This window comes from Strigops habroptila, chromosome 12 (assembly GCF_004027225.2).
Source record: "Strigops habroptila isolate Jane chromosome 12, bStrHab1.2.pri, whole genome shotgun sequence".
NCBI lineage: Eukaryota > Metazoa > Chordata > Aves > Psittaciformes > Psittacidae > Strigops > Strigops habroptila.
In genome coordinates this window covers 21906799-21926473 of record NC_044288.2, presented here as the reverse complement: position 1 = coordinate 21926473, position 19675 = coordinate 21906799, and the positions used below count along the sequence as shown (strand labels likewise).

The 19675-nt window shown below is 55.2% G+C and overlaps 1 protein-coding gene across 4 annotated transcripts in view; it reads right to left on the bottom strand.

Annotated features, from left to right (window-relative positions):
- Nucleotides 1–1869: 1869 nt before the first annotated feature.
- PCDH1 (protocadherin 1) overlaps nucleotides 1870–19675 on the bottom strand; it is a 59941-nt gene continuing 42135 nt past the window's right edge. For 2 of the 4 annotated variants that reach the window (XM_030504477.1, XM_030504478.1), the window contains 2 exons: nucleotides 12382–12424; nucleotides 6371–10363 (listed from right to left, as the gene is read on the bottom strand). In XM_030504477.1, the coding sequence (XP_030360337.1) occupies nucleotides 12383–12424 (42 nt within the window). In that variant the 3' untranslated portion in view covers nucleotides 6371–10363; nucleotide 12382. Of the gene's footprint in view, nucleotides 1881–6370; nucleotides 10364–12381; nucleotides 12425–19675 lie in introns of those variants that run through there. The other 2 variants (XR_003994150.1, XM_030504476.1) reach the window with 2 other exon arrangements.

The following is a 19675-nucleotide window of genomic DNA, read 5'->3' as shown; positions in this document are numbered from 1 at the left end:
GGATTTGGGGTTTCCTGGTAGCTCCCAGGCAGGGCGAGGATCTCACAGAGCAAGTGCTCAGCTTTGCCAGGAGTTGGGAAAACCGGCTCCCAGGAGGCTCAGCCGTGGCCCATTCTATTTCGCATATATGACCCATTTGGGGTCACACCATGCCCTGAAGGCTGTTTGACCAGCAGCATCTGTGAGGGGTTCACGCGTTGCCTCCGGTGTGCTGCTGCTGGTGGCTGTGCTGTGGGAGCATTCACCAGCACCGCATCGGGCTGGAGGCGGAGCCCTGGAACAGCAAGCAGGATTTTATCATCTCCTCATCTCCTGCAAATTTGAGTCATGAGCATAATTCAGCAGGTTTCAGGCTACAGAGAGAGGCACAAGGCAGGAGAAAACAGCCTCTCCTTTGCTTTCTGCTCCCTAGAAATGGCAATTCCTTCCTCACGCACCTTACTCCCAGCAAAGCATTTCGGGGTGCAGCATCTTGAATGAGCTTGTCCACATGGTGAGGGAGCTGTGCCATGGCAGACCTACTTTGGCAGCTACAAATGCCCTGGGAAAGATGCCATCCTTTCCAGCAATCTTGGAAAAGGCTGGGGTGAGCACAGCTTATCCCTGGAAAGGAATGCCGTGCTCGGAGGAGGCTGCTAGGCTGGGCTATAAATAACACAGGGGGGTGATGCTGCTGGGCTTCCCACATGTGAGTGATGGGGCTGGGTGCAGTGAGCAAGCACGGCACGTGGGAGCTGCTCCATCCATGTGTGCATGGAGGAGTCTGACCTACCAGGGATGGAGGAGGAGGTTCCTGGGAAACTGGAGACAGCCGGAACGCTGGCCAGAACCAGGAGCAGGCAGTGAGTGGGATGGGAGAGCATGGGGCAAGGCTGTAGGCTGAGGTAAGATAAGGTAGGGAATTCCCCATATTCACAGGGAAACTGAGGCCTGACCTGCTCCAGAAGACTCCAGATGTGATGCCCAAAAAATGCCCACACAAAGCTCTGGGAGAACCCTTCATCTGCTGGACCAGCAATGAAGGACTGTCTCAGGTCTGCGTTGTCTTTGGAAAAGCCATTTAAGTCACTCCCTGCTACCTTTCTTGGCCTGGAAAGCAGCCTGTGCAGCCTTTTCCTCAGACCTGGAATGATTTCATAGGGCAGGAGGAGAAGTGAAAAGCAGCTAAGGACAAATCTGGGAGACAAGATATCCATGACTTTCCATGCTACCTGTGAAGAGCCTCAAAGCCCATCTCCGGTGGGAGCAGAGATGCTGCTGCAGCTCACCTCCATGTACTTGCCATGCAGCTGCCCACAGACACCTCCTCTTGCATGGTGAGAGCCCTAGGAGCAGTTTCCACAGCAGCATTTCTCTATCCTTTCTGAGCTGGAGCAGCCAGGACAGGGTGGCTGGCACCAGCATACTATCCTGCCCATGATGGCCTTGTGTGACATGATCAACTTTGCCTAATTCAGCTCCCCTCAGCTGATACCCATCTTTGTGCTACCTCCAAGGGCTCCTCTGTGCTATAGAGTTACAAGCCCTGATGCCCAGGTTCAGTGTACACTCAACAGGCATCTGAGCTTCCCAGGCAGGGTGGCTGGTGGGGAAGGTCTGTTGGGGCTGTGGTTGCATGGGATGGTAATCTGCCCACACACCAGCATAAACATGTTATAAATCACAATGTGTGGCAACACCAGAGAAGCAAACATCTCTGGTCTGTGTCTGATGGTGCCAAGTGTAACAACACAGTGGTTTAAGAGTCTTCCCATACCTAAAAGGGCTACAAGAAACCTGGAGGGGGGCTTTGGACAAGGGCCTGTAGGGACAGGACAAGGGGAATGGCTTTAACCTGCCAGAGGGGAGATTGAGATGAGCTCTGAGGCAGAAGCTCTTCCCTGTGAGGGTGCTGAGGCGCTGGCACAGGGTGCCCAGAGAAGCTGTGGCTGCCGCATCCCTGGCAGTGTTCAAGGCCAGGTTGGACACAGGGGCTTGGAGCAACCTGCTCTAGTGGAAGGTGTCCCTGCCCGTGGCAGGGGGTTGGAGCTGGATGAGCTTTAAGCTCCCTTCCAACCTAAGCCATTCTAGGATTCTATGATTCAGTATTATTGCAACACTAACTAATAAACAGTACATGCTGATGGTCTTCTAGACCCTTCCCACATTGGCCAGAAAGGTAAGTGTTGTGGAGCTTCAGAGGACCCCAGCTCCCTACAGCATGGAGCTGTGACAAGGCTGCTGAGAAGAGAGCACTGAGGAAGGGTCTGGTGTCCCTGACATTGCAAACCTCTAGTTTAAAGCCTTTTGAGAAGACTCCCCAGAGTAAAATCTGGTAACTTCACAATTTGGGGCTGTTTCCCAAGTGAAAGTGGGACTCAGCCGGGTTCTGCGACAGAAGCTGGCTGTCCATAATGAGATCAGGGTGGAAACACAGGCTCAGGGAGCTCAGAGATCTGCTGCATCGCATCTGTTAGTTTGGAGGAGCCTAGGACAGGGAAGTTTAGAGCTGCCTTTCCTGAGGAGCACAGTGCTGAGATAGCTGGTGATTGGCACCCCGCTCCCAGGTGATGGACAGGCAGGGAGGGAAAGGGATGCTCAGGGAGGGAGGGCAGGCACGCTTCCCTCGCTGCTGGAACAGAGCGTGGCTCCCATTTGCGCTAATCCCATTAGGTCTGTTTGCACTAAGCCCCCGTGAGCGCTCCCTTATCGACAGCAGCTGCCTGTGTGTGGGTCAGGCTCAGCTCCACCACCACCAGGAGCAGATGGGGAAGAAGAGCACAGTCCAACCAACTGTGCCTCCTTGTGTGATCAGAACGTGATGCCAGGCCAGCCTGGAGTGGTTTCTCGGAGGTTCATGCCAGGCTAAAGGTTGCTTGCAGCACTGAGGAGAGATTGGGGCTAGGATCAGCGCAAGGAAGGGATGGGAAAAGCAATGCAGGATGAAAGCTGTTGCGGGCTGGTCATCTGGCTGTGGAAGAACCTCATAGATTCTCTCTGGATTAGATTACGCCAATTCCCTGCTAGCAGAGGCGGGGAAGCTCCTACTCTTAGATTAGCTGCTGTTAGCAGCACCCCAGCCTTCTCTCTATCAATCTGCCTATGGGAATTAACTGAGCTATGCATTCTGCTGGGGCTTCAGCTGGAGAGCCCCCCGGAGAGGGGCTGGGCTTGTTCTAAATCTCCTAATCCCTTCATCATACTGCCAGACACCAGAGGCACAGAGGCAAGCTGCCCGGGGCTGGGGCCCCCCTGCCTCCCCCAAGCTGCTGCAAATCCCAATCATCCTGTGAGTGATTACAGGGGCTTCTCCTGTAGTACAATATCCAATCTCCCCCAGAGGCCACTGCAACATATGCAGGGCCAGTTGCCATGAGCAGAGGCAACCCTGCTCATCCTATTAATGGCAATACAACGGAGGGATGAGCAGGACAGGGGCAAGCTCCCCACAACCTAGATCCAGCCAGGGAAGGGGGGTTTTGCAGCTTCCCCATACCTCCTGCATGGCGCGCTCTGTTCCTCACAATCTCGCTGTGGGGTTTGGTTATTGAAGCCCATCACTGCCCTCTCCATGGCGAGCCCTGCTCTCCACAGCTGTCCACAGCTGTTTGTGGGCATTGTGGCATAAAACACATCTCCTGCTGGAAGAGGTGGTGTCAGTTCTTACACTGCTTTCAGCTCTTTTTGAACCTCTATCCCAAGCATCAGGCTGGTGCAGCAGTGGCCCAGTGCCTGCTCCCATATCAGGAGAGCATCTGGGGCCACTGTCACAGCACAGGTAGGCAGCAAAGGCTGTGCTGACCTGCAAGAAAGACACCCTGGTTGGAAGTCATTGCCTGGGCAGTTCAGCCAGCTCTGTGCACAGCTCTGCGGGCTCACTTTGTCCTCCCACCACATCTGCTTGGCCCAGGAACCATCTCAGGATCATTTTGTTTCATTCAGTGAAAATAGACCAGGCAGTTCTGAGAGTTCCACCTGGATTCCTGTTTCCAGCATGAAGAAATGCCCATTGCTGTGCAAGTGAGGGACTGAGACCAGGAACCAAGTAAGCACAGATATTCTGTTACTGACAACACTGCTTTAAACCTCATCACGCTTTTTACTGAGCAAAGCCTCAGGAGAGGCAGCCTCCATGAGGAAGGTGGTGCCACTGCACCTGGTCACTCCTGGTTAGAGCCAGAAGGAGATCCCAACCCTCATCCATATCACCATGTGAACACCAAAAAGAAATCCGCCAGATCAGTGCAGGCAGCTGGAGCTGCAGGGTCAGGCCCTCAGTAGACATGAGAATTAAGGTTTCCATCAAAATGAGTGTCCCTGGCCTGGCACATTCCCAGTTCCTGCTGTAAGCCCAGGACCCTATTAAACCAGATGTGCTTCAGAAACCCAGGTCAGAACAAAGCTTATGCAGCAAGCGGTTCCTCACCGATCCCATCACCCATCACAGACTGTGCCCATCTGACAGCCAGTCAGACCATCACCCTCCTTGCATATACCTCCACCACAGGGAAAGCCACCAAGGAGCAGGCAGTAGGAGCAGCTTCTCCACCTCAGATGATTCTTGTGGAGTCCCAGGCTGTGCAAACCTCCAAGGACTTGGTAGGGACACCAAGGCCACCGCACTCGACTCCATTGGGTTGTTCATGAGGCTCAGCCTGGTGGGACCATCCTAGGCTGGAGGATACCCTTCCACATCCATTACTGGGTACCAAAATCCATCCCAAGAGCAGCACTGTGTTCATGCCCCAAGCTGTGCCGCCGCAGCATCCTCACCAGCAGCATGCGCGAGGTCCCTTCCCACTCCGGCAATCGATGTGTGCTGCCATGGAAACCAAACAGTTTCCAGACCAGCACAGATCTGGCTGGTTGTGATGCTCAGGGCATGGTCGTGATGCTTGGGGCTGTGCTGGAGCACCTAAAAGGGTTGCTGCATCGTGGTGGGTGAGGGGGGGAGCAGGGGAGGAGAGGCAAGGAGGGAACAGAGGAGGTGAGGGAGTGGGTGAGATGGGACATGCTGATGGGGTAGAGAAGGGTAGAGCAGAGGAGCAGAAGGAGGCACAAATGGGGGCACAGGGGGTCTGAACTGGGCTGACTGGGGGAGAGGAGGGAGCATGAGGAACAGCTACAGGGCATGGCACAAGGCCAGGAATGTTTAGGATAGACAGGGAGGTCCTGGGACTGTGCCTCTGCTTAGGAAGACACCTTTTGGTGATCCTGGTTATCCTGGGGGCAGCTGGGTGTTGACAGCTCCGTGTGTGGTGCCCCCCCGTGCCAGATGTGGGAGCCTGTCACCATCCTGAACAGCTGGATCCTCTTTCCCTGGGATGGGTGAAAAAGCCACTTGGTTCCCTGGGATCCCTGGAAACAGGGATCCTTGGAAACAGAATCCTTGCTGCTCAGGGGCACAGAGGGGCAGCTGAGACCCCCCAACCCCTCACCCATGAGGATATGATTCCTTGGGAGTGGGGGCCATTGTCCACAGGAGAGCCCAGTGAGAAGGGGACTGTAGCAAAGGAGTGTCTACAGAACCCCACAGAGGGGACGGTGGTTTACATCTTCACTCTTCTTTCCCAGGAATACCTGCTGGTGTCTTCCAAGTTGGGGACAAGTTTTGCCTTTGCCTGGTGCTAAGACTGCATCAAGCCCAGTGCCTGCAGCTCAGCAAAGAGAGAGGCACGATGCTGTGTGTGAGCCCACCACAGCCGAGACACATCGCACCCATATATAACCCCACTAATGAGGAAGTGTCTCTACTCCAAGCTAAGAAACTACCTTGTGCAGTTATTGATCTTGCCTAGCGCAGCGCTGTGCAAAGGCAAGCAGGAAAACACAACAGCCACATCTGCGCAAGCTCCCTGCAGCTGCAGTAGGAAGCAGCCACATCATACCCTGGTTTGAAGTGGCCCAGCTGTGTCTAAAGGGCCTAAACTACCTTAAAAACATCAACCAGGCTTGGTGAAGGAGATGGTGAAATGGTGGGAAATGGCATCATCCAAGGAGCAGTGATGGAGGTGGGAGCGTGGAGCTGGTTGGTGGGGCTTGCCCTGGTCCCCACTTGAGCTGGTGACCGGCAGAAGTGCAGGAAGCCTTTTCTCATGTTTTCACTGAAACATTTTGGGTTTAAATAAAGAAGACTGGTCTGTGGCAAAGTGCTTTGTGGATAACCCTATCCTGCTCATACCTGGGCAGAAACATCCTTAAGCTGGAGAACAGGAGCAGGAAGCCAAGAGTGGCCACACCAGGGCTCCTTGTACTGGGAGGAGGGCAGCAGGAGCAGGTATCTCCCCACAGCCACCTCTGTTCACTGCCTCCATGTGCTTTATTCCCTGAGGGTGCCCCAAGCCGCCTCAAAGGATGCGACACATGGTAAGAATCCGTCAGGCACAAGCAGCCGGGTTTTCAACACTTTTATTGTAAAGCTTTAGGAAGGGCTAATTACAATGGAGTTGGTCATCTGACAGCTCAGCAAACAAACAGAACAGGAGAGAACGGAAAGGGGATCACGACGGTGTCATGCTCACTGCTCTGAACAGAAAGAATTACAAGGGAATCAATTGTGCTCACAGCGCCCGGGGAAAACTAAGCCCAAGGCCCAAAGCCTTCCCCGCACAGGGAAATGCATCACACATTGAGAGCAATACAACCTTAGCAAGAGGCATTGCCTTAGACATAGGTCACCATCTGAAAAATAGTTGGGTACTTTACTCTGCCATAGGATTTCTCCTTTAGAAAAGCTACACCTGCATGTACATAAAACTGTACAAAAAACAAGGCATCACAAGCAAGGAAATGAAATCTCGTATAAATAGAACCAACACTGAAGAGCTACAAAGGGGTCGCTTAGATCCTTCCCACGCAGCCCGCCTGCTCCCTGGCTCCCACCTTTGGTTTTACCCCTGGCTTGTCCTAGTGCAGTGTGAGATACAGTGAACCCCTCTGCAGAGGCGTCAACCCCCCTCCTCTTCCCTGTGCTTGTCTAGACTGGAGCCCGTGGGGAGCGTCATCCCCCCACGTGCACAGAGGCTTTATCCTTCTGGCTTATAATTGTGCAAATGAGCTTCTTTCCCACAGCACCTCTTCTTTGCCCTCCCCCAGTGACACTGACAACTTCACCCCAGGACAAACACCCAGCACCCCCTCTCCCAGCACCTCCATCTCCCCAGGGACCCATCCCTGCTGCACCCCGCAGAGCCTCTCAAGCCCTTGGCACCCCAATCAGGACCCACTCCCAGTGCCCCCTCTGTTTCTCCCCACAGACCCACCCTCAGCCCCCCATGCTCCCCATAGACACCCATCCCCTCTCCATCCCTCAGATACCCACCACCCTGCTGATACCCATTGCCCTCTCCTCACTGTGCTCCCCTCCAAAGACCCAACCCCACCATCCTGCTGTGCATCCCCCCTTCCCACCCTCCCCATGGCACAGACCCCCAGCACCCACCCCTCCTGCCCCTCGGGGACCCCTCTCTGCACTCACCCCCCCTTGCACTGAGAACATCGCCAGGCGCTCCAGGAGACAAGACAGCAACTCCAGCCATGGGGCTTCGAGCTTCAGGGTCCCTCTGTGACCCCGAGCAGAAGGTAGGGAGCCCACCCACAGGCGAGGGGCTGGGGTGAAAGCTGGTCTTGCTCTCTCAAGGGGTCCCCAAGAGGGACACTGGACACTGCTGCTGCCTGAGCCAAGGGGAGGCGTGAGCAGTCGAGCTGGCAGTGGAGTCAAAGATCCTGGCCAGCGCGGCCAAATTGCACATTCTGCCCAGTTTGGCCCTGAAACTACAGAGCTACAATAAAAACAAGTTCAGGAGCGTGACCTGCTCAGGCAGCCAGACCAGGGGAACACGGACCCTGTCGGGCGGCCACCATGGGCAAGGGTAGAGCAGGGATGCCCGGCCGGACATCACCGGAGCATCGCGCCCGCCTCGAGGGAGCAGCAGCAGGAGGCCGGGAGGAGGGTCCTGCCCCCTCCGGGTGACACCCCGAGGTGCCAGGGCTGCAGGCGATGCGGTGCTGCCCGGGATGGCAAGGAGCAGGGCTGGGGCACAGGGGAGCGGGTGCGAGCAGGCACCTTCTGCCACCCTTCTCATGTCACCCGGCTTGCACTGTGTCCCCTCAGGCCAACCAGAGCCACACCGGGGAGCTGCCCGTGTCTTGCCACCGCCGCCCAAGCAGAGGGAGAGGAGCTGCTCAGAGACAGGGATGCTGGAGGGGAGGAGGCTGGGAAGAGGGAGCCCCTGGCGCGCTGCACCCCGACAGGCACTAAGCTATGGCAGGGCAGTCTCTGACCCGCAGCAGCCGGGTGCCAGGTCCCTGCAGTGTCCCTGTGCTGGTCGAGCCCAGCAGAGCCACCCTCTAGCCCCGCGGTGATGGACCGCATGGACCGGAGATGAGCCACGGGGGCAACCGTCCTGCAGTTACCACTGGCCTCGCTCCCTAAGGAAGATGCCAGAGATGAAGACGATCAATGTGAATACGGGAAGAACAACGGTGCAGCACAGCCCCTCCCCGCATCCTGGCAGGGAAGGATCGGGACGGGCTACCCAGGAATGAGGTGCGAGTCCCCCGGACCCCTCCTGCACATGGAGCCCCCCCAAAACAGGGCTGTGCCCCAGCTCCCAAGGGAGCAGAGAGGCTCAGGAAAGTGCCCAGGCATCCCCCTCTGGGTAGTCCCTTGAGGGGAGAAGGGGGTCCTCTCCATTGCCCCGGTTGGGTGCCCTGCAAGGGAGCCGAGGATGCCGGGGCAGTGGGGACCTGCCAGGGAGACCAGTGGACCTTTGACAATGGAAGAGAAAGCTGGACCCCGTGAGAGTGGCCCTGTGGCCTAAGGGCAGCAGGAGTCCAGCAGGCAGGGGCTCGGCGGCCCCTGGTGTGACCCTGAGACAAAGCTCCTCCTCACAAAGGCAATGGTGGCTTACAGGCGGATGGGATGGAGGTCAAAGGCATGGCACAGCTGGCCTCACGGGCATCCCCTGCCCCGGAGGAGGCACAAGGTGATGGGCTGAGACACCGCAGCCGATGACGACCTCCCTGCCAGCAGAGTGGAGACTGAGGGCTTCTCCGGACCCAGCCGGTCCCTTCACTGGGGGCTTCCCCAACCCTTCTCCACCCGCCGGGCGCAGGGCCACCACCAGGGAACCCCCCCCAAAGCAGACCCCACCTATGGCACCGGGCAGTCCCTAGGGACCCTGCAGCTTGTGGGCACAGTGACAACGTTCAGAAAGAGGTCCAGGCTGAGAAACAGCAAAGTCCCTACAGTCCGGCTAGGACGCTGCCCCTCTCCTCCAGCTCCCCAGCTGCTGCCTCAGGGACTGGTCACATCTCTATTTACAATATAGAACATGAGTGTGGGCCGGATGCTGCGCTCCCGCGGGCTCTTCCACGCAGCAAACCATTCAAAGCTGGAACTTGCTCCCTGTTTGTTTCTGGTTTCTTTTTCTTTCCTTTTTTTTTTTTTTTCCTTTTTTTTTTTCTGTATTTTTTTTCTGTATTTTTTTTTGTTTTTGTTTAAACGTCTTTTTGTTTCAAGGACAATAAAAAGTTTCGATCAGGCAGGACTTGAATGTCATTCCTAAGCTTCGTATTTACAGGAGTCTACAGCAAAGAGACAGGCAGCTCGCTCCCCGTGCATGGGGACACCCCTCATCCTATGCCCCAGGAACTCACCAGCTCTGCGTGGACCTTTGGTACATAAGCCCTTCTCCCCAGCCATGCCCTCCGCACCAGGAGCCTGCCCAGCCCTCCCCGGCGACGCAGCAGTTCGGAGACACGCACCCACAAGTGCTTTGAAATGGGCTTTTGGATGCTTCCATCCTTCCCACCCACCCCTGGCCCCGGGAAAGGACGGGTTAAAAAGGTGCTCCTCTCATCCCTGCCTCGCCCTGCCCTGCTGTCCACAGAGCCCACTGCCTGGAGAACCGGAGCGATAAAGCATTGAAGGTTAAAATGTTCCTTGGGACACTGGCCTCAGAAGCGCGTCTGCTCCCTGCCCCTCACGCCCAGCCTCACAGGTAGATCTCCCTCTTGGTGGTCTGGGATGAGGGGGTGGTGGCTGGCTGGAAGTCCGAGGTCTGGGTGAGAGGAATTTCCTCCATGGGAGAGTCCTTGCAGGGCTCATGGCTACTATTGGAGAAGGCACTGTACGTGGGGAGCAGGCGGAGGTTGGCCATTTTGGTGCTGCGCTCTTCTGAGAGTCTGGGGCTGCCATTCCCGACTTGCTCTTGACTCCCTCTGTCTTGGTAAGGCACAAAAGTGGAGAGTTTGAGGGCGTTCTTGGGCCTGCGGCTGGGGGAGGACTGGCCGGGCATCCAGCAGGTATCGGAGTGGCCGAACTCTGTGCACTCCCGGGTACAGGTCCCAGTCATGGCTACATCGGGCAGAGGCCGGAGATCTGCGGAGAAGCAAATGAGAGCATCGTTACACACACCTGGGTACCACCGGCTCGGGACCTGAGGAGGTTACTGAGCACATGTTACTGCAAGAGGGATGTGGAGCTGCTGGAGCGAGGCCAGAGGAGGCCACGGAGCTGCTGCGAGGGCTGGAGCAGCTCTGCTCTGGAGCCAGGCTGAGAGAGCTGGGCTGGGGCAGCCTGGAGAAGAGAAGGCTCCTGAAGGGGAGACCTTAGAGCAGCTCCAGTGCCTAAAGGGGCTCCAGGAAACCTGGAGAGGGGCTTTGGACAAGGGCCTGTAGGGACAGGCCAAGGGGAATGGCTTTAACCTGCCAGAGGGGAGATTGAGATGAGCTCTTAGGCAGAAGTTCTTCCAACCCAAACCAGTCTGGGATTCTGTGATGGAGCACAGGGATGAACAGCAGAGCCTGCGAGGGGACCCCGAGGCTCCTGGCAGCCAATGCCTCCAGTCCAAGCTCACAGTCTCAGTTGCCTCTGGACAAGCATCCTCCCTGCAGCAGATGCGTGCAGAGAAACGGAGGCAGAGCACAGGGCAGAGCTCACTGAGCTCACTCCCTTTGGAGATGAGCATCGCACAGGAGGGGCTCCACAGCCTGGGTTTGCACAGCAGGAGACAGGCTGGCACCAGACTCGCCACCCCACAAGCTGTGGGCACCGCCGGGCTCCAGGAACTCCCTTGGTCCAGTATCTTTGGGCACCACTGACAGCTTCACCACACAGAGACAGGGAACTGCCCCAAACACAGGCAGGCTCCTCACTGCCCTGAGGTACAACCATGCTTCCTGAGCACCATCCTTGGCCAGCCCTGCTCTGCTCTCCATCAGGCATGCCAGGCCACCTGCAAACCTCCCAGGCACCCCTCAGCAGGAGCCCCAAGCCCAGCCAGAACTCCTCAGACATCGGCTGGTCTCCCATGGAGCCTGAAATCCCTGAGCACAGCAAAGCACACATGGGCAAACCCCATGGTCTGCCTCCAGAGAGGCTGCACATACCTGATACTCATGAGTCCCTACCCTAGGAGTGCCCAAGCACCAAGCACCTGCCCCTGAGGGAGCCAGGTATCTACCTGAGGGCATCAATCCCTGCTCCTGGCATAGCTGAGAAACTGACCACTGAGGTCTGGTGTCCTCACATACCAGCCACCCTCTACCCCAGACACTTGTAAGACCTTCTTAAGCCTTGGCCATGCATCCTTTACACAGAGAGTACCTGTCACAAGTCTTCAGAGGCTGAAACTTGGCGTTTCCATGCAGAGGTGAGTGTCCCTCCAAGAGCCATTCCAGACACAAGCCAATCCTTGCCACCTACCCCAAATTGAGACACAACACAGCCCCCTGCCACTGCCTGGGACACATCACTGCCCATAAGCACCTACTGGCAGATCAAGGCTGGTGCTGATGAAAGGGCAGGCTGCTCATAACTTTGAGCCTGCTCTGACTTGCAGACATCCCTTCGGGTTCACAGAGGTCGTCTCCATCTCCATCCAGGAGCTCACTCCACTGTACTGCTGACAAACAGCCCCACTGGCACTCCTCACCCCTGGGAAGAAGCAAACCAAAGCCATTTGCACCATCCTGGGGGCTCTGCCCTCATCAGCACATCCCTCCTGCCACCAGCCTGGGGCCCTTGGACGCAGATGTCCCCCAGTCACAGCTTTCACACACAGGCAACCCTGGGATGTGAGGAAGGTCTCTGCAGGAGAAGGCTCCACACAATGCCAGGAACAGTTGACAAGGGTCACAAGTGAGAGATGGGCATGGGAGAAGGGGCGACGTTAGCAGCAAACCAGTGCGTGAGCATATCTTGCCCTACCACAAGCCCCAGTGACTGTACCCCAGTTCTCAGCTCCTCAGGGGGCTGAGGCACCCCAGTTTGTGCCCCTGGTTCCTGTGGAGGATCTGGCACCCACACTGCTCCCGATGCTGGGAGCCACCTCCTGTGTCCCGTCCCCGGGCACACACGTAAGCTGTGATATCCTGGCAGCAGCCATAAGGACATACCTCAGCGCAGACCCCCTTCACAGCCTGCTCCGCTCAGGGGACTCTAATGAGGAGCAGAAAAAGGACGAGAGGGTCACATCATTGCACAGCCCCAGCCTCCACACCCACCCTCAGGATCCTCCTGAACCCTTCAGCCTCTGCCAGCCCTCCCCATCCCCTTGCACCAAGCCCATAGCACCCCTCTGGTACCCACTGAGTCCCTTGGCCCTTCTCCAGCCTCCTTGAGGCTGCTTGGCCACCACTGCTGACCCTTGACTAGCTTCTCCAGCCTTACCCTAGCCTCCCTGGAGCCCACTGGCCCTTGCAGGACTCACATGGGAACCTGAAGCAAAGCCTGAAGCCACCCGGCTTGTGGCATCTTAAGCAGAGGGACGGGGGCTGTGCATCAAACAGCAACGTGCACACACACACACACGGATACAGCCCAGCTGGTGCCACCGACGTGCTCATGCAACACAAACGAGCACATTCAGATGAACACATGTGCAGGGGACAGCAGAAGCAGCACAAGCATCACAGGCGACAAGACGCCCATGCAGGGCAGCGTGAGAGCAGAGCTTGCCAGTGCATGCTTTGGGGTCGTTCTCAGGGCTGGCCACAGACCAACTGTCCTATTTCCTATTAAAGTTGCCTCATTTCTTTCTCCTTGCTACAGACAGAAAGCAAGAGACAAACCCAGAGTTATGACAGCTCAGTTTTCATCTCTGTGCGAATCAGAGACTAGAGCTCACATCTTAGATGACCCAACAGGTCTTCCTCTCAGGACACTGGATGCCATGGTGGCCACTGATGTGGTCAGTTTGAGGTCATGTTATGCTGTCTTTCACTTCTATTCAAGAAGCAATACCACTGTCTCTGTCTCATCTGCTTTCTGCTTTCCTACCAGACAAATGACATGGCTCAGCATCATTTCCACTTTCAGACATGCCTTGGTCTGCACACTCCCAGGGTGGGGAGCAGATGAGCGCTGTCAGTTCTTGCTCTGACAGAAGGTGCTTTGCTGAGTCTATGGAGGGTAATTGCAGGACAGAAATAAAAGCTACCTCTCCAGGGAACAAAGCTATGGTGATTTCCTCATGCCAATGGCAGCTTAGAAAGCACAGGATCAAGCAGGAACGCTGTGTTCAGGGTCTTTTATTCTGGTTTTCCCATTGTCTGTTTCTGGCACTAATATCCTTTTCCAGTGCTGTCCCTTCGCTTGCAGTGAGATGCTGGCATCAGAGCTCTGCTGCTAAAGGAGCATATTATGTGCCATGAACACAACCAGCTCTGCTTCAAGAGCCCAGGAACAGGGCAGGGTGTCATTCCTGAATAGCTGTGATTTGGAGCAAGCAACAAGCACAACCCTACGGCCTAATTCTCAGCACATGGTGGTGGTGGTGGTTCAGAGACTTGCTGTGCCACTGCAGGCAAGCAGAAATCCTTCTTTGGGGGTGGAAATTTTGCTCACAAAGTGCTGATTCTGGATGCCCTGCAGCGTGGTCAGGAGGCAGACCCTGAATGGGGTCAAGGTGCTCACTTCACCTGACAAAGGATACTTGGGATTTTGGTTCCTTCCTCCACCCCAGGAACTGACAAAGTTCTCAGGTCATGAAGAGGATGGCCATGCCCTCTTCAGCATCTCATTCCTCCACAGCATCCTGGCCATGCAAAGTAAGAGCTATGTCTGTGCCTCCTCTTTCAGAGGGCTGGCCCATCCTGTTATTGCCATTTCCACACCAGAAGGCTCTACTTCACAGCCAGGAGAGCTGTGTGGCTGTTTGGGCATTCACAGTCCTCACAGCCTTCTAGCTTCCCACTTCCTACAGCTTTGCATTCCTATGGTATCCTCATTAGCCCCCTCCAGGCTGCTCTGCCTCAGCAAATTGCATAGGAATGAATCTGGGGCAGTAAAAGTCGCATCCCTTTGAGTTTTCCAGATGAAAGCAGGGCACAGTTTGGGGTTCACTCCATGGTACATTCAGAGATGCACCCTGGGCCCCTGTTCTGGCTGGAGGAGGGGCAGCTCTGTTGAGTTGTGGCTCTGCTCTGGGTGCTGGTGTGGCTGTTCTCACCTCCAGACATCCAGGGCACCTCTGCAGTTTGTGAAGGAGAAGGTGCCGGGCTGTCTCCTCTGGGAAGAGGCACATATTGGTGCCACTGCTAATTATTCCTTTCTATATAAACCCATGCAGGGCAGGGACACATCCTGCTTCAGCCACTTGCAAGGGCTCCTCTAATAGTAGCAGCTCTTAGTGGGGGATTTCAACAGTGCACTGTCAGACAGGAGACAAAAGCAGGCAGCCTCATTCAGCAGGCACTTCCATCTCCTGCAGTGGATGTGCTGAGGTTCACTCACCCACTGCAAGCCAGGTAGCTTCAAACAGAGGCTGAGAGCCAACCTCAACTGCTTATTTTGCCACCATCTGCAACATCCGCAGTCTGGTTTGGTTCTCCCCGTCTTCCCTCTGTGTCAGACATCAGCACCATGTGTGTGGTGTGCAGGGATGATGCAGCACAGGAGGCCAGATCTTGCAGGTGAGGGGATATAGTGGAGCAGCTCTGGGAGGGAAGACAGTGGGACTGCAGGGATGTGGCACAGCAGAGCATGGCAGAGGGTGCAGAGAAGCCCGGAAGGGAGGAGGGAAGCACAGCATGCTAGGAGTGACTGGAGAGGTTCAGTGGTACAGAGAAATGGGGAATATGGCAGTGTAGGAGGCAAAGCAGGATGCTTTCCTGAAGCATTAGATCAGAAAGAGTCATCTTCCCTACCTGGTGGCACGAAGAACACTGGCCACTGATTTCAACCCTGTTCAGAGACCAAAAGCAGTGGAGCCCTGGTGAGGGGACAGAGGGGTGGAGCATGCCTCAGGCTGCAAACTGAGGGCTGGGGTGCAAGGTACTTCCTTCACAATGGCTGTCTTTTAGCCAGGGAAGGATGCAGTTTCCAGTACAAGCAGCTTTACCACCTCCATTGCCCTGGTGTGGACACCTGGAAACACCTCCCATACCGAGCCCTTGGAGCTCTGCAGACATCCCTGGGACACCTCTTACATGGTGACCTCCCATGACATCCCATCCCAGCAGCACTGCCCTCCCTCCCTGCCCCTCCCACATCTACACAATGGGAACAGCCTCTGCGATGCTGCTCTTTCCAATGGCTATTCCCACCACACAGCTCCTGAGCATAGGCACCATTCCTCTACTTCACTATAGCTTATTGGTGCCGTTCTGCACCATCACTCCCTCCAGGTACCACTGGAGTGCTCACACCTACAGGTACCACTGCCTACAGCGCTGTTCCCCACAGGCACCGCGGTACTGCTGACAGGTACCATTCTCCCATGCGACTGTTCTCTATAGGTACCACTCCCCTACAGCGCAACTACCTACAGGTACCATTCCCCTGCAGCGCTGTTCCCTACACATACTGTCCCCCACGGCGTGGTTACCAAAGGTGCCACTCTCCCATGGCGCTGCTCTCTACAGGTGCCATTCCCCGCAGCACCATTCCTGGGAAGCACCATTCCGCCACAGCGCTGCTGCCTCCAGGTACTGGTCCCCCACAGTGCCACGTCCTCCGGGTGCCATGTTCTGTGCTGCTGCTCCCTCCAGGTATTGCATCTTCCCCGCTGCAGTCTTCCCTCCAGGCACTGCTGTGCTAATGGTGCCATTTCCTCCAGGTACCATGTTTTACAGCGCTGTTCCCTCCAGATACCACCCTCCTGTGGTGCTGCTTCCTCCAGGCACCAGAGCCTGTGGTCTGCTCCCTCTTCACTACACCCCAACAGTACTGCAATGTGGATAGTGTGCTCCAACATCCCGGTTTCTTATACCAGCAGCCCAACTGCTATTCTACTCCATTCTACTCCATTCTATTCCATTCTACCCTATCTTATCCTATCCTATTCCATTCCTTTCTATCCTATCTTAATTATATTCTATTATAGTCTAGTCTATTTTATTCCATTCTGCTCCATTCCATTCCATTCTACCCTACCCTATCATATTCTGTTCTATTCTTCATGTCTTAGCTTCCCAGCACTGCCTTGCACTATCCCACTCCTTGACTTAACCTTCTCCATGTTCTTCCCTCCCAGCAGCAGGATGACCTAGTAGCCTGGAGAAGCCCCCCCATGTTGGCAGCAAGAGATGCTCAACAGCCCATCCCTACCTGGCCAGCCCAGTGTGAGCTTCCCTTGGTATACAGGAGCTCACTGGCTCCTTCCCAACATGACTTCCCCTTCTAGCCCTTTTGGGAGAGGGGAGCTGTGCTGTAGGTAGCTGTGGAGCTATGATCTCCTTTGCAAAGCCCAGACACAAGGTTTCCCCTTCAAGGCTCCCAAATGAGGTGGGCATGGCCAGTGTGTTATTCCCAGCAGGAATGCCCACCCTCCAGGCACAGGGGGCTGGAGCAGCAAGCTCTCCTGCAGCTCCTCAGTCTGGCTCTTTTCTGGCCCCTGATTCCCACATCCCATGTGGATGTGACCAGAGCTCTCTATCTCCAGAGCAGCACAAGCACACCACCAATTTCACTTTCCAGGCCTTGGGGAAGGCTGCTGGACAGCTGCCCGTTTCCACAGCAATGCTCCAGAGATCAATGAGTACAGCAATATCGGAAGCTGAAAGCACAAGCAGAGAGCTCCCCGCAGTCCACGTCAGCCCCTATTTTTCCTAGACTGAGCTAACATCATCCCTGCAACACCCAGGCAGACGGTTTGCAGGACCATTCCTAGCACTACAACACCCAGACAGACGGCTTTGGGGACCAATTCTAGCACTACAACACCCAGACAGATGGCTTTCCAAACTTAACACCATCCACTACAGCACGCAGACAGATGGCTTCTGGTATCTGAAACCGACCCAACACTGCCCATAGAGGTGGTTACTGCAGTTCAATGCCACACCTAAAGCTCTTGGAGCAATAACGAGCAACACCCGCTCTTACAATAAATACTGAGAAAGACCCTCAGACTGATGCCAGCACACAGATTGGTTTCTCCTAGGCACCAAAGTCAAGAGATATAACGTGCACAGCCATGTCCCCCAGACCCTACAGCGCTGAGCATCTCTCCCTTCATGCTAAACAATAGCATCCAACCACTAGTACCGACAGCTTGCTCCAAAGTTAATGGCCTGTCTGCCCCCAGATGCATGCACCTATCAAACCACGGCCCCTGGAGTATATTACAACAGCACACACTAACTACAGCACCGGAGCAAACGACTTCCCAGATCCTGCCAAGGGGATCACAGCAGAACTGGCATGTAATGAATGTGGACAGATCACCCGCCAGCCTCAGCATCATCAGCACAGGTAGCACTAAACCATTGTCAGCAGTGAGAGTCTGAGCCCTGGCTCCCAGAGGACATGTTCTTCCCTTGCCTGCCACAGCTGGAGCTGGAGGGACCACCTATTACTCCCATTATCCCTGCAAACTGCAGGCAGCCGGGAAACACAGGTATCTCACAGCCACATCACCACAGCAATGGGAGGTAATCCCAGCACCCAAATGGATGACTCTGGACACTGACCATGTTCCTGCAGGGACCATGCAGGGCTCACAGGGCTCAGCAATAGACTACGGCACCCACAGGACACCCAAAAGCACCATCTGCCCCCCAGCTTCACTGCAACCCCTGTGGTACCCAGCAAGACAAATTCAATCTCCCTACAACAGACTTTGTGCTGTGTGGTGCTACTTACATGATCTCCTACCCCGGCACAGTGGGGCTTCAACCTTTGCTGGGCTATAAAAAGCAGAATTATTACATTAAACTACTGAATAATTGTGTAAGAACTAACTTAATAGGATTAGAGGGTTCAAAGGTTAGGAAATGCCAAAATTAGGATTGTCCATGAAGTCTTAATTCACTTCATGAAGGTCTGCTTCGTGATGCAGAACAAAACTGTGCTCCCCAGGGTCCTTTTGCACCTCCGAGGGAGAGAACAGAACCATCTGGGAGATATCCCAGGGTTTTTGGGAAGAAAAGGCTTTGCTCTACCCCTCAGGCTGTGGGAATTGGGGAAGGTACAATAAAAGGGTCAAAAGATCACAGAAAATTACTTCTCTAAAGCTGGGGCTGGAGGGTGGAGATTGCTTTACTCTGGAGGAAAAACCCAGCAATTTGCATTCCTACCTCCTTTGGAAATGAAATATCTGGACAGATTTCACTGCCACTTTTCAAAATATTTGGTATTTTTTGGTACACTGAGAAACTGTGTCCTTGCAGTTCAAGTTTGTCAGAACTTCAAGCAACTGAAACCCAAGTCAGGTAATGAGCATCACTGGGCAATTTAACCTGCCAGAGGGGAGATTGAGATGAGCTCTGAGGCAGAAGCTCTTCCCTGTGAGGGTGCTGAGGTGCTGGCACAGGGTGCCCAGAGAAGCTGTGGCTGCCCCATCCCTGGCAGTGTTCAAGGCCAGGTTGGACACAGGGGCTTGGAGCAACCTGCTCTAGTGGAAGGTGTCCCTGCCCATGGCAGGGGGTTGGGACTGGATGAGCTTTAAGCTCCCTTCCAACCCAAACCAGTCCGGGATTCTCTGATTCTATGATCCTCTTCACCCACGTTGTATAAAACACAGTAACAAGCCTAGCTCCAAAATGAAATCCTGGTTCCTGTAATAACCAAACACTGTCCTCTGGCCAAGGAAAAACTTCTCAAGACACCTACAGACAACAGCCGTTCAACAAATAACCACCAGACAGGTCAAGGAGCCACGCAATAACCAAACTATCTTCCCAGTCTCATTACCTGCTCCTGCAATATCCAGCTCAGGCGAGTAACAACTCCTGTAGTAGCTTCAGGAGTGCACAAAGGTCTTGACAAGAAGTGGTGGGCAGCAGAGCAGCCTCCCCTTTTCCCCTCTGCCCAAGGAGGAGGGGCCAGGGGAGCACAGGGCTCTGCTGGCTTTTGGGTGCTCTCTGAAGGCTGATGATGGTTATGTAAATGGGCAGAGGAACACCAGCTGCCATCCCCTGGGGCTGTCGGCTCATGCAGGCCTTGTATGCGCATTCCTGCTACCCAAATACCGACACAATTGCTCCTTCCACATTCCCACCTTGTCTCCTGTGCACAGGAATCCTCCCAGACCCTCCCAGTGGGGGTCCCAGACTGGGTCTGTGGGGCTGTGATCCAGCCAGGGGCTCCCTGGCTCCGATGCAATGCACTCTCCAGCCAGGGTCTGCTGTGTCTGGGTGACCAGCAGCAATACGGCCCTTGCAGCACCAGGTCCTGGGGAGCTCCTGGTCCATATTATTATGGGTTGCTGAAATACAGTGGTTCTCTTACCCCTCCTCCCCTCTCAGA